Consider the following 15,562-nt stretch of genomic DNA (forward strand, 5'->3'; position numbering starts at 1 on the left):
CAGTACTAGTAAAGATCAAATATATTACAGTCTTTGTATAATGATGTGGAAACATAGAATATCGCTGGATGAAGTGAAAAGGAAGCAGAGCACAAAGTATAGTACGATTCCATTTTATATTAATACATACACATTTATAATCCATATGTATTTAACTAGCTTGGGAAGAGTCTGTTGACAGTTGTTTTAGAAGGGGTAGATTGCCAGAGAACCTTCACTTACTCTGCAATATTTACATTTTTTTACAATAATCATACACACTCTGAAGAATATATCTATCGTCTTTTTTTTTTTTTAATCTATCATCTTTAAATAAAAAAGTGTAGATGCCAAACTAGCACCTATCTTTGCTCAGCTATGACTGGCAAATAGTAGGGATTAAACATTTGTTAAATGAATGTATGGCTGTCTGTAAGATTAAATCACTACCTGATTTTATCACTGTCAAGATAAGTGAAAAAATAAAATAACATTCAGAATGTTCTTTCTGACCTGGTATTTTTCAGTGCTTACTTAAATACATTTCTTTCTCTATGCTACTTTTAGACTGACATAACCAGTAGACTGAGTATCAGATGTGTCTTCCACCTGGGAATGAGCTACTACAATGTATCAAATCTATGATCCCACCATCCTTTATTTTGTGAAACATCAAGAAACAAAAAACCCCGCTTTCAATCAAAGTATGGCACATCATCAAAATATCTTATTTCAGACAAGTTAAAATTTAAATTGTGCATTTCAGAATCGATTAAATATGGCAATTCTTTTTTTTTAAAGATTTTATTTATTTATTCATGAGCGACAGAGAGAGAGAGAGAGAGGCAGAGACACAGGCAGAGGGAGAAGCAGGCCCCATTCAGGGAGCCTGATGTGGGACTCGATCCTGGGTCTCCAGGATCACGCCCAGGGCTGCAGGCGGCGCTATACCGCTGCGCCACCTGGGCTGCCCTAAATATAGCAATTCTATTAGAAAGTCTAACAGTGAGCTCTTACTATGTACCACGTACCATGTTAAGTGCTTCTCCATGTATTATCCTATTTATTCTTCATAAAAATGCCGTAAGACAGATGCTGTCATCATTCTCTTTTTACAGACAGGGAAACAAGGCACAGGGAAGCTTAAAAAAATATCATGCAAAATCTAACAACCAATAAGTGGAGAGGTATGGGTTTGAACAAGGTAGTCTCACTACACAATACATTCAATCTTTTCTTTTGTGTTTAATGCCTGGGAGAGCTTATGAGTCCCTTAAGAAGAGAAAAAATGGCTCCTGGCACTAAATTCTTAAAGAGATCCAGACAACAAGAATGTCCTTGTTGCTTATGAAGTCCTATGTTGTGCTGTAGGCTACAGAGAGCCAGTAGAGGGGTTTTCCAGAGACCTAGTTTGACCCAAAGATAGAACCCGGAATATCTGGAAAAAAACGAAGAATTGGCCCCTTAGCAAATTTTTCCCAATATCTTTTCACTTCTCATTAACCGTGGTGAGATCTCTCAATGTATCCGTAAGTGTCTTTGAAAGGACTGTGCCACCCTTTTGGCTGGCCACACATCTTACCCTCGAGTAGTCCGTGCTGTTACTATAAGTTGCAAGGCTTTGGCCTGCAGCCTCATGTGATGTATAATCACCACCTGTTTATTCTCCACACCACTGTACATGAATTCCATTTTATAAGTCTCTTCCATGATCTATAAGAAAGGTAATTAATGATCAGTAAAAATATCATAACAGTCTTGAGAGGAGCACAGAATTCTAGGCGAAAATTCTGAACTAAATTATTTTTTAATGCTTATGCTTTAACACTGAACTGAGATTATTTAAGTGCCTATGGTGAGAGAAATCAGGACAATCTGAGAGATTAATATGTATTGAGAGAAATTAACATAGTGTATCTTATGAAATAAAATTGTAAAGCACTGCTTATTGCCCTAAACCAAAACTACTGTGCTGTGGGAACAAATGAGTAAACACTGTATGGAAGCCCAACCCTAGGAAAAGTCCTCAAGAATTTGGCATCAGGAACCATTAACCATGTATTAATCATCCAGGCAATTGTTCTATGTGCCTGGTCTACTGAAGGGAGTTTGAACAGAGAACAAGTGCAGAAAACAATGTCTATGACCCAGTGCATTAAGTTCTTGCTCTATTCTACCCAAATCAGCTACTCCCATCCAAATGACACTTCTCTCGCCATTCTGTGCCTCCCTTCCTGAGGGTTTTGAGGTCAGAGAAAGGACTCCAGGCTCTCCGACAACTGGCAGAAAAATAAGTTAACTAATTACACAGTGCCTCAGTTTTCCTATCTGTAAAGAGGGAAGAAATAGCCCCCAAGTCATAAAATTTAAAGAATAAAATGGAGCATGGAAAGCGTTTAGCACAGTATCTGTCACCCAGCAATGATAATTCCTTTGCCCTCTTTCTTCTAGGCTACTACTCTCTGGTCCCATCACTCCCATTCAGGGGCTCTAGTCATTAGGTTCTACTCCCCTACAATAAGCTACACAGCAGATCTTCAAGGAAGTCTGGATCATAGGAGAGATTAAATAGAGAAATGGGAAGAAAACACAATGGGTATCAGAAGATCTGGGCTGAATTTCCTAATTCTACTACCTATACCTCTATAAATTTAACCTTGCTAGGCCTTAACTATTTAATCTATAAAATGACTTAATATTTATTCTTCCTAATGAGACTACTGTGTTAATTAAAATAGATTTGAAATCATTTAGTAACTATAATGTAACAGTGATTAGCTTGCTACTGGGTCATAATCACTGCGTCATATATAGACTCACTACCTGGAAGACAGGTCCCAGAAGAGTTCACCAAATCCCAATGCTTATGAATGAAGGGAAACTGATCAAAGCTAGAAAGAAATAAACTCAAGGTACATATAATTAAATGCTATTTAATGAACTGAGGAGTACATAAGGACATTTTAATATTCAAGAGATGGTGCAGGCTAAAAATAAAAACTTCAAAATGAGTTCAGATACATTTTCAGATGAAAGATTCATGACCGTATTGATTGGATTTTAGTATATCTGAAATACAAACTGATAATATTTTAGAACACTAAAGCTACTTAGAAATCATCCAGTTAAGTTGCCATATTTTACAGAGAAGGAAAAATCCAGGAAGTTAAGCAACTTCAGTTATCACCCAACAAATTAGAGGTCAACCTGAGACTAGAACCGAGATCCCCGTCTCCAAAGTGACTGCTGTGTGGGCTAATTATGCTGCTTCTCCTATTACTAACTTCTGTCATGGGCTGGAACTGAGGAGGGCACAGCAGAAGCGTGGAACCACGTGAAAGCCTCTGGTTCCAACTTAGACAATTCTGGACAGAGATCCATTTGAGAAGGTCCCAATATGCTTACCTGTTTTGCTGCTGCGGAGGCCAAGTCACTCTGCTTCAAATATAATGGGGCAGCCACATTCCATAACTTTTCTTGCAAGGCCTACATAGACAAATCAGGAGAGAAAAGAACACAGAGGTCACCAAGATTGGCATATATCATTTGAACCTTCTGTGTTTGTTTTGCTTTGGAAATCTACTGGATTAGGACTTCCTCTCAATCTTATTCTTTTAAGCTAGTAAGCCCTGTTATAAAGAAAGAGGAAACCAAAGGTCTGAATTCCTCCTCATTCAATCGAATTCCTGGTTCTAAGGCCCTATATTCAGATCAGACCAGTGCTTGTAAGCAGAGGGCAGGAACCATGTAGGTCTCACCAAAATGTGCAAGCAAGCGAGCTTCCAGGGCTCTCTCCCTTCTTGTTCCTACTGCCACTAGGCTACCTTGGCTGCCTAAACCCTTCTTCCCTGACTGTGGTTCTTTTATTTTGCCCCATGTTCACTCCTTTGAAGAGCCCCATCACCTTATTGACATATCCACATTAGAAATCTAGAAGCTTTTGTAGGTTCCTCCCTCTCCCTCAATCTCTCTATGTTCAAAACTATCACTAAGAGCCACAATTATACCTTTCATATCTCTCCTCTCAGCTGTATAGCCCCATTTCTGATCTCTTCTGTAGTCCCTTATTTTCAGTCCTTCTTAATTGTAGACATAGCCTAATACCTTTACAGAAAACCTAGACTAACAATGTCCAGTGGAAATATAACACAAGGGGCTCCTGGGTGGCTAAGTCAGTTAAGCGTCCAACTCTTGGTTTCAGCTCAGGTCATGATTTCAGGGTTCTGGGATCAAGCCTTGCATTGGGCTCCCTGCTCAAGAGAAGTCTGCTTCTCCCTCTGCTTCTACACCCCCACTCCATTAATAAAATCTTTTTTAAAAAAATTGTAAAACAAACCTTACATATAATTTTACATTTTCTAGTAGCCACATTTTTAAAAGTTGAAAGGTGAAATTAATTATGAAAGTAGTTTACTTAACCTAGTATATTTAAGATATAATTCCACTATAAAATCAGTATTCTTTTTAGATTAGTATTTTTTAAAGTTAATAGTTTATATTCTTTTTTCATACTAAGTCTCAGAAATCGCGTGTATTTTGCATTTATAGCACATCTCTTTTTTTTAAAGTTTTTTTTTTAGATTTTATTTATTTATTCATGAGAGACACAAACACAGAGAGAGAAAGAGAGAGGCAGAGACACAGGCAGAGGGAGAAGCAGGCTCCATGCGGGGAGCCCAAGTGGGACCCGATCCCGGGTCTCCAGAATCACGCCCTGGGCTGAAGGCCGCGCTAAACCGCTGAGCCACCCGGGCTGCCCTTATGGTACATCTCAATTTGAACTAACATTTCAAGTACTCAACAGTCACATGAACCTGGTGACTATCCAGGTAGAAAGTAGCTGGTCTAAACTATACATACAAAAAATTTTAAAGCACCCAAATCATACTACCCTTCACAGAGTAGTTGTTTTTGAAAATTCACTTCTAATCATTTCTTATATATATGCTTTTTATATAGTTGTACTGTAAAAGCAGAATTGTGTATGCTTTTTTTTAATACATAACATTATACTATATTTTGTCATGATGCATAATTCTTCATAAAGATCATTACTGGCTACAGAATATACTGTCAGTAGATATGCCAAAATTTACTTAGCTTTTACCCTATAATCCATACCTACCTGCCTGCCTGCCTTTGGTTCTAAGTCTTTATCCCTTACCTACCCTGCCACTCCATGACACTGAATGAACAACATAGTTCTGTATTCTTTGTAGGAATAATTTCTTTTCTTTTCCTACTATAGAAAAGTAGATTCTTTTTAAAGACCTGCTTGTATTCCTATGGAGAAGATAGCAAGCCAAAAAAGAACCAACACTGACATGGCACTCACTATTTATCAGATACTAGGCAAAGGGCTCTCACACACTCTGCTTGTTACCAACCCTTACCTAAGTAGAATTATCAGCCCTGTTTCATGGAAACTTGGAAAGGCGAAACAACTCTGCAAAGACCGCGGAAGAGTTTTTTGGGATAATGAAAATGTTCTGTATCTTGACTGTGGTGGTAGTTCCACAGGTATATATACATTTGAAAGAATCTATCTTGCCAAACAAGAGCTGTCTAAATCCCAACCCACTTCAGTGTACACACCTCCTTCCACATATATACACATACCTGCAAAACCCTAAGCTCACACATCTTAAGTAAGAAATAATTTCTAATGACTCCATTTATTCTGGCTTTGGTCAAATATCATAATCACTTTATTCTTTTTTAAGATTTTATTTATTCATTCATGAGAAACACACAGAGAGAGGCAGAGACATAGGCAGAGGGAGAACCAGGCTCCCTGCAGGGAGCCTGATGAGGGACTTGATCCCAGAACCCCAGGATCATGACCTGAGCCAAAGGCTCAACCATTGAGCCAGCCACCCAGGTGCCCCTTACAATCACTTTAAAGACTAACGATGGGGGAAAAGAAAAAGACTAACAATGCTTGGAACTAAACCCAAGATAAAGGCTTATCAAGTGAGAAGGGGTCTCCTAAGTCCTAAGCCTAAATTTAGAACAGACCTCTGCTGCAGAAGGTGAAAGCTAACTGAAAGCTTCCTTTCCTGGCTACCAATTGTGTGTGTGTGTGTGTGTGTGTGTGTGTGTGTATATACAATCTGACTACCTAATACGGAATGTCAGTAAGGTGGCTATTTTAAGAACAGTGAAATCAACCTTTAATTAGTAAGATTTGGGCAAAGTGAAATCGGCATTTTAAGAAAATAATATAAAAGTTCTCTGCTAATCAAATTATTTAAAAAAATGAAAAATCTTGGATTCTAAAGAAAATGATTATCCAATCTGCTCTAATTATATAATGATAAATGAAACCTCCCAAATTAAAAAATGTAAATTCCCACACAAGTTAACAATTATTTAATTAGAGACTAATATAATTACACTGCAGAGTACATAATGTTTCCACTGCTAAGCAGCTGCATAAGACTGTACATATTTACACTTACAGCCTCAAGAACTGCCAAATCCATTAAAGTGCTTTCTTATGTATTTTATGCACATAATAATCACAATCACAAACATAATGGATCCAAACTAACCTTGATGAGAAGAAGCTGACACCGAAGATAGGTAGCCGAGAAGTCAGCAACTCCTGCTAGTTCAGACTGAAGTTCTCCAAGTCTTTGCAGATCCCTGGAGTCAAGAAAACCCCAAGCCCAACATTGGATTGGGAGAATGACAGTCACATAAAGATCACATCAAAAGCATTTTACCACTTTATACCTAGTAAATTGGTCATAAATTTTTAAATGATGGCACCCAAGGCTGGAGTGGTTATAATGAAATTGGTTCACTCACATTTTGATAGCAGTTTAAGCTGATACAAATTTTTTTAAGAAAATTTTATTTATTTATTCATGAGAGACAGAGAGAGAAGGAGGCAGAGACACAGGCAGAGGGAGAAGCAGGCTCCCTACAGGGAGCCCAATGCAGGACTTGATCCCGGGACTCCAGGATCATGCCCCGGGCCGAAGGCAGATGCCCAACCACTGAGCCACCCAGGCATCCCTAGGCTGATACAATTCTTTTGGAAAGTAAAACTGTACTGCTGTAAGTCATACATATGGCCAAATATTTTGATCAGTAGCTTTATGCTGAGACATAATACTAAGAGAAATATCGAACAGAAATGAAATGCTTTATGCCCCACAATATTCCACTCTTATACTGGAACACTCTACAGATGTTAAAATATAAAATGGTAATAAAGTATATGACCTTAACTACGTGAAAACTCTATGTAGGAGAAAAATACAGCAAAGTGGTTTTCTGGACAGAGGTATGAAGGTACTTTTTACCCCCTTCTCCCAATTGGGCTTTATTTTCCAAGTGTTTTATATTATAGACAAGTATTTTTTGTATCATCAGGAAAAAAAATTTTTTTAAGATATTGTAGTAGATTTTGTTAGCTCCCTACCCAGTTAGCCATTCTCTACATTCTTCCTAACTGAACCTTGATTTTGTTCAGGGAAAGGTGTCCTCAAACCCATTTCCAGGTAGACTCCGACCAAACTAAGCCAATTTGTATATGTCATCTCCTTGGCTATGTGACCTAAGTTGGCCTTCTTAGTCCTAATTGAAGGACTTCTATTCCACACTTGGAGCAGTTTGGATATTGTCTCTCTGTGGGTCTGCCTCCATCTCTATCACACCCTAGACTGAACAAGAGTAGTTCAGATTAGTCCTGATTGCCACTGGCAGCCATACAGTAACTCTAAAAGAACAAAGCCTTGGGATAAAGCAAATGTTGAGGACAAGTAAAATCCAAACAGACAGAGAACTGGGTCTATAAAGATATAAATGAACTACTTGACCATACCATACTTAGAACTGCCTCAGATTTCTATTCATATGAGAAAATAAAAAGCCACTGTAAGCTAGTTTGAGATGAGGTTCCCGGATATCTGAAACTAAAAGCATCCTAGCTGGATACCAGTATAGAAAAAGTGAATGCAAAAATATAAAACCCAACTGCCTGTGGGCAAGAAAATACAAAGTGGTACACACAGATAAAATAGTTATGTGGGGGTTGGAATTACTGATTTAAATTTTTTAATTTTTTGAATAGATAATACGTACCTAGTTATAGGATTAAACCAATAAGGTACAGATTTCAAAAGATACTACAGGATATGCAATTAAATTAGTCCACCTTCCTATCCCAAGGTGCTGCTAACCAGTACAGCTTTTCCAGGGGCAACTACCATTCGCAGTTTCTTTTAAAATCTTCTAAGGATACACTATACATCTACAAAACCCCCACGGTTTTTCTGTCTTCTTCTTTGGGGAGAGGTGTGTGTGTACGTATGTGTGTGCATGAGTGTGTGTGCCCATGCATGTGTGTATGTGTGTGAACTAATTATCCATTTCAGAAAGCATTCATGCAAAGCTATCTTGTTTTTTAATGACAACATCCAAATTTTAAGTAGAAATGACAGCTGTAGAGAACCTGAAGATTTGGGTCACAAGGGAAGCGGAGCTGCAGGGTTGGCATAACATAAAATTTCACAATAGCTTATACAAAACTGTCCATTTGACTAAGCCCCTCCCTCTAATCTCATGCAACTCTAAGAGCGAATGCTGTGTCCTATGGACCTTGGTATTAGAAGGAGATACCCTAGAAAGGAACACCAAATGAATTATTTCCAAAGTGACTGAAGAAATTGGGGCCTGTGGGTTATATATCATCTGAGAGTTTTGGTGGCTTGAGGGGTTCCTGGAGAGCTAGCTCATGTGTTGGAATCCAGCACAATAAAAGGCAAGACCCTATACTAGCTAACCATACCTGCGAAATGCTACAAGATGCCAGCTGGTCTCTCTTTCACATCTCTGATATCTCCCATACAAAGACAGCCTCAAATCACTTTATTTCTAAACCGCTTCCTCTCCAGAAGATTCCGCCTCCTGTTATAATTACAGAGGCCATGACCAGCTGACTATACATTAGCTGATGGCTGCCAGGTGTTAAGCTATTCTACAGACCCTGCACTGAAGCAATTGTTCTCAATTGTACAGAACAAGATGTAACCCAACCAGCCATGGGAAATCCGAACTACTATCCTAGGAGCAAAAAAAGAAACATGCTAGCCCTAGACAAAATGCTGTCATCCTACTGTCTCCTCTCTGTGCCTCTTTATGCCTACAATCCTCAGGAAGCCTAAGCTTAAACATCCCTCAGGAAACTATGAACTCTTTAATGAGAAAGGTACAAATAGCACTTCTATGTGCACTATACTAGGTGTGCTAGGTGTTTCTTTACTTGAGCCCATTCAATCCTAAGAATGTGAACTGCAATTAATCCTACTTCACTAAGAATGAAAGAGAAGATCAGAGATTAAGCGGTTTGTCCAAGGTCACAGGATTAATAAATGGCAAAAACAGGCCTTGAACTCAAGTCTGGCTGAACTTCAAAAGCCCTTAAAAATAATAATAATAATCCTATCACATTATATTTCATTGATTTGGTATTAAACTCTTTTCATTTATTTATCAACTACATCAAATACAGATGACAACAAAACTGATTTACAACCAGCTGCAAATTAAGCCATATTTATACAAATATGATTTGGGAGGGCAAAAGTGCCCCTCCCAGGAATACAAACTTTAGCAATCCTTTGTCCACATGATGGAAATAAGCATTTATAAAGTTTGGACAGAATTTATTTGCAAAATATCAAGAACATGCCTACTATGTCAAATGAGTCACAATTTAAATTTTATTATTTAAAAAAATAAAAATAAATTTTATTATTTTTAATTTTTTCCATGATTTAAATTTTAAAATAAAATTTCATAAATGACCAACTATACACTATGCAACTGCTATTCTCAAAATACTTTCCACATGTCATGATAATGATCTTCACAATGATCCTATGACCAGCTACACAGTACCCTCAAATTACAGATGATGGAGTTGAGGCCCAAGATCACGTACCTAGGAAATGATGAAAACTAAGGCTCAAACCAACTCCTTTGGATTTTATATCTCATTATACTAGACACTTTGTGTTAACCAGAAACAGCAGTGTGACCAGACGGAAAAGCCGAGTTAGACCTGTGTTCTAGTCCAGGACTTTGCTATTCTGTCCTGGACAGTTTCCTCCCTTCTTCACTTGATGAACTTTATTCATTCTTCAGGTAACTGCTTAGCCATCTAAGGAAGGGGTAGGTGCTGCCCTTCTGTTTTCCTAGGGAACTCTGTACTTCCCATACTGCAGCATGTAAAACACAATAATACATTTCTTATTTACCTAGCTACTTCCCCAATGAGGCTGTCAGATCCTTAGCAGCAAAGACTATTTTATTTACTATTGTGCCCCTTCTGCCTAGCATCTGATGGATATTTAAAAACCATAACAAATGAATGAACCCCAGCTCCCTCACTCATTTTAAAAATGGAATACTTTTCATAAGATTGTTTCCAAACTCAACTCATTAAGCACTTAGAAGAGTGGGTTCATAGGGGGCACTTAAAAGACAGCAGCTCTTATTATGATCAAGAACAGGAGAGCCTTACAAAACATCAAATCTATATACATCTGGAGGTGAGATATGGCCAGAAGAAAATGCCATCTATAAAATTCTTAAGGGGCACCTAGGTGGCTCAGTCAATTGCCTGCCTTCAGCCTGGGTCATGATCCTGGGGTTCTGAGATCAAGTCCCACATCAGGCTCTCTGCTCTGTGGGGAGCCTGCTTCTCCCTCTCCTTGCAACTCCCCCTGCTCGTGCTCTCTCTGTGTCAAATAAATGAATAAAAAATATTTAAAAAAAAATCTTAAAAGTCTTCATTCTTGGGTAAGCCATCACAATGACAGTTCTTCAATAAATATTTACTGAGCTCCTATATGGTACCCAAGGTACAATGGTGAAGACAAAGCAGTTAAGTCCAATTCTAGAAACAAATCATCTCCCAGAACCCTAAGTGAAACACACTTTCTATAGGTGAGATCTCGTTAGATTAAATGACTGCTTGGATTACAAACAAACGGGATGGCTTGCGTATGATGGTGAAGTTTGTTTTAAACTAGTACCAACAAGGGCGCCTTGGTGGCTCAGTTGGTTAAAGCATCCAACTCTTGGTTTCAGCTCAGGTCATGATCCCAGGGTCCTGGGATCGAGTCCTATGTTGGGCTCCCTGCTCAGCAAGGAGACTGCTTCTCCCTGTGCCCCTCCCCCTTGTCCCTGATCTCTCTCTCTCTCTCAAATAAAATCTTTTTAAAATAAATAAACCAACAAACAAACTAGTACCAACAAGTAAGTGATCAGAGTCCTAATCAGAGAAACTTCTGTATGAAACTCTAACATTTCACTTTTCCACAACTACTGAAAAGTTAAATTCTGTAGAATCCCAGGGGTCACCTGATCAAATAGGAATCGCCTTCATTTCAACAAGTCACAAAGTATAAATTTTAGAGTCAAAACCAGATTCAAAGTCTGGTTTGCTACTTCTTAGCAAATTGCTTCACCTCCCCAAAGTTTCATTTCTTCTCTGTGAAACGGTAACATCTAACTACAATAACTTTGTAAAACAGAGTAGGTCATCAATAACTATTTCACCATCTGCTTTTCTTTCCAGATCTTTCACCACCTTGGCCACCCTCTTCAGAATGCACTGAAGTTAGAAACAGTGCCCACGACTGACCACAGAACTGGTCTCACCAGCCTGAAGCCCAGCAGGACTATTACCAGAACATGCAGGCAAATCAGACCAAAAGGTGTTTACTGAGCACCTACTAATAGCCAGCACTGCAGCTGATGACCAAATTGGCTTGCTTTTATTGCATTTTGTACTTGCTTTAGTGCCAATAGGATAAAAACAGTCAAGAACAAAACTTCAATGTTTACTTAGGTGAGGATGAGTCAGAAAGTGGAGCTTATTTTCCTGGGCTCAGGGCCAACAACTTCAGATAGTGGCCTCTAAAACTAATGGCTTTAAGGGAGCAGGGGGAAAAATCATGATTGAGGCATCACTTCAGGGTCAACCAACTATTTCTGTAAAGAGTCAGGGTGCTGCTTAACTCTGCCACAAACCTTATTTACAAAAGCAGAAAAATACTGCTTTTGTTAAAGGCAAATGGATTTCAATTTGTTTCACATAATTCAGGACATCTTAACAAAGTCTGACAGTCTGCTGGTCCCCAATATCCTCTCCTCCTTTCTGAGTATCAGAGTCACCAAATGTTAACTAAGAACTGGTCACCCAGAAAAAAGACTGCATTTCTTAGCTCCTAGCAGCTCAATATGGCCATGTAACTTAAGTTCTAGTCAATGGGATACAAGTAAAATCAAAGCATGCAACTTGGGGAAGTGCCTTTAAAAGGGAGTGGGGGAAGAAATGATGCCCTTCTCCTGCTCTTTCCTTTCTCCTGCAGCCTGGAATACAGAGGGGACAGAGTTTGAATATTTAGGCAGAGAACACTTGATGCAGAAGACGGAGGAAGAAATGCGCCTAGGATCCTGATAACCATCTCAGCTCTGCCCTCCCCACGAGAAAGAATGAACCTTTCCTCCTATATAAGTCACTGTTATTCTACGTTTTCTGTCACTCATCCTAACTAATACACAAGAAAAGAAAAGCTAAAAACAGCCTCTTTGTAACTCTTCAGTTTTGTTCTAATCATCAATCCAGTCATGAACACAAAGAGCTTTTCTTTGTAATATGCTCAAACTCCAATCTAATGCTAATATAAACAGGTCATAAAACCATGTGTGAGTGCAGGCAAACAAGACTCAGAAACACTAGCAACTGCCAACACTAGAAATCAAAACAGCTATGCTGAATGTTAACAAGTGTTAATAATTCTGTCAAAAGAAAGGGATGGTCATCTCACCGGATGGTGAACTCCAGCAGCTCCTGGGTTCCCTGAGGGTCCAGGTGCTGAAGACTGTACACCCTTTCAAGGCTCTGCTGCAGGAATTGATGGGACGGGTCCTCATGGGGTGCAATACTGGGAGAAACAGCCGATGACACTAGTTTTCTACCTGGTAACTAAGCAAACATAGTAGGGTTATAGTACCATCAAATTCTGTGGCTCAGCTTCTGGTAACACAAAGAAACAAACAAACAAAAAAATGCAAGTTTTTTTTGGAAAGGGAAAACAGGTGAGGTGATTCTGTAAATAACCTTCTTCTCATTCCCTAGCTTCAGTGGAAGAAAGGGAAAGAGAGAGAGAGAGAGAGAGAGAGAGAATGAATACAGTCTACACAACATAACCACAAGCTGCAAGGAGAAAAAGAGAACAGAGAATATCACATTCTATTGCTAACTGAAATTAATGAGCTAACCACACAAAAGGGAATAAAGTTCAATCTGTTGCCACGCTTATTTTTAAACTTTATTTGACCTTTCACTTCATAGGGAAATGACAGTTTATTCCCAAATAAATTTATGTAGCATGCTATCAAAATGTTTTATAGGATAATTATAATATCTTGTTCATATTGCTAAAAGTACTTACCTTTCAAGAAAGCGATGGAGGAGAACAAAGACAATTTCACTTTCAATTTTGTAACTTACACAGTTTAGATTTTCTAACCATGTACATATGTTATTCTAAATAAAGTCATTTAGGGACTCCTGGGTGTCTCAGTGGTTGAGTGTCTGCCTTTGGCTCGGGGCGTGATCCTGGGGTCCTGGGATCGAGTGCTGTATCGGGCTCCCTACAAGGAGCCTGTTTCTCCCTCTGCCTATGTCTCTGCCTCTCTGTCTCTCATGAATAAATAAATAAAATCTTTAAATAAATAAAGTCATTTAGAATCTCCTAAACAGAGATGAGTTAACACAAATGAAGGGCTTAGAAAAGTGCCTGTACAGTTAGCATTCAGTAAGTGATTACCAGTATCATCACGGCTCATTAAATTTTTTTTCTTTTTGTATCTCTAAGATTTTAAAAATAACAAAGGTTTTACTACTAAAAAATAAACTCATTGAGAAATTATGGCTTTATGTAATCATTAAAATGTTGCACAATCTAATCTTTGGTCTAGGGTATATTGTTCCAGACTCCTTTTTCTTGCCTAATATAACATAATCAGTAACACAGGGACATTCAAAATATGAATCTTCTTAAAAAGTAATGGATACAAAAGCAAAAGTACGAAACAGTGCAAGAGAGCCCAACAGAGAAAGAGAATGAATGAATGTGTTTTCAAAGAAAATACAGCCTGCTTTCTGCTCTTTAACAACCACAAAGGAGCCAAAATCAAAACACCAAAAATAATGACAAAAGCTGTTTTCAACATACCCTTAAGGCAGGAACAAGATGAGAAAGACTGTCTCGGAGGTAGGCATAGTGCCTGAAGGTATGATCTGAGAACAGTGCTGGCATTGTTGGACAGGTTTTAGCAGCATTAAAAATAAGAACCAAAACTGCAATGTCTGAGGGATGAGTGGGTTAAGTAAACCTCGAGGTTTAAAAAGTTGAGTTTGGCCAGAATCTGGTGCCCCCAATTCCCACCCTCAAGTCTCATTAAATGACAATTTTCTAACAAAGAGATGCAAATTTAAATAAAGAGATACATTACCTCACTCCAAATTACACCAATTATCAAAGGTTTTTTAGAAAATGCCTGATGCTGCAGAGAATAACAAATCGAAACTTCCGGTACATGGCCAACTAAAGTTCATTTGGGCACAGTATCTCTTGGTCATAATTTGACACTAGACAGTAAAAGTCTTTTGAATGTTGAGTAATTCTACATCTCAAATTTTATTCTAAGAAAATAAGCATACAGTACAGAATCATTTATAATAGCAAATAATCAGAAACAACCTAAATGTCCCAAACCAGGAGAATAACCATACTATTTGATGGAGTATTATGCAATTGTTAAAAATTCTATTTATGAAGAATTTATAGTATCTTATCACATTTTCTCATAAGTGAAAAAGCAGACTCTAACATGTATAGTATATTATACGTAATTATAAAGTATTTGTAACTATAAAGTAATAGCTATAAAGTATTTGATGATGAGATGAATCATTTTAAAAAATACAGTTACAGGGCAGCCCCGGTGGCTCAGCAGTTTAGCGCCGCTTTCAGCCACGGCCGTGACCCTGGAGACCCGGGATGGAGTCCCACGTTGGGCTCCCTCCATGGAGCCCGCTTCTCTCTCTGCCTGTGTCCCTGCCTCTCTCTCTCTCTCTCTCCCTTCTGTCTCTCATGAATAAATAAAATCTTTAAAAAAAATTGAAGATCTTCCAACTTTAAAAATATATATATAGTAACAGCAAAATCTCAATACCAAGCCTTAAAAAAGAAGGAAATACACCAAAATGCTAACGGTTGATTACTTTGACTAGTAGGGCTTTGGATGTTAAGTACAAAGTTTCTTCTTTCAACTTTTTTTTTTTTTAAGATTTATTTATTTATTCATTCAGAGAGAGCGAGAGAGAGGCAGAGACACAGGCAGAGGGAGAAGCAAGCTCCATGCAGGAAGCCCGACTCGATCCCGGGTCTCCAGGATCACACCCCGGGCCGCAGGCGGCGCTAAACTGCTGCGCCACCAGGGCTACCCTTCTTTCAACTTTTTGGACTTTCTTTGTATATTAATTTTATAA

The 15,562-nt window shown here is 38.5% G+C and overlaps 1 protein-coding gene across 2 annotated transcripts in view; it reads right to left on the minus strand.

The window, feature by feature from the left end:
* INTS4 (integrator complex subunit 4) overlaps window positions 1-15,562 on the minus strand; it is a 110,717-nt gene that overhangs the window by 14,724 nt on the left and 80,431 nt on the right. For both annotated transcript variants that reach the window (XM_072794760.1, XM_072794761.1), the window contains 5 exons: window positions 14,244-14,377; window positions 12,831-12,988; window positions 6,534-6,627; window positions 3,385-3,465; window positions 1,562-1,692 (listed from right to left, as the gene is read on the minus strand). In XM_072794760.1, the coding sequence (XP_072650861.1) occupies window positions 1,562-1,692; window positions 3,385-3,465; window positions 6,534-6,627; window positions 12,831-12,988; window positions 14,244-14,377 (598 nt within the window). The remainder of the gene's footprint in view (window positions 1-1,561; window positions 1,693-3,384; window positions 3,466-6,533; window positions 6,628-12,830; window positions 12,989-14,243; window positions 14,378-15,562) is intronic.

The sequence above is a fragment of the Canis lupus genome, chromosome 23 (genome assembly GCF_048164855.1).
Source record: "Canis lupus baileyi chromosome 23, mCanLup2.hap1, whole genome shotgun sequence".
NCBI lineage: Eukaryota > Metazoa > Chordata > Mammalia > Carnivora > Canidae > Canis > Canis lupus.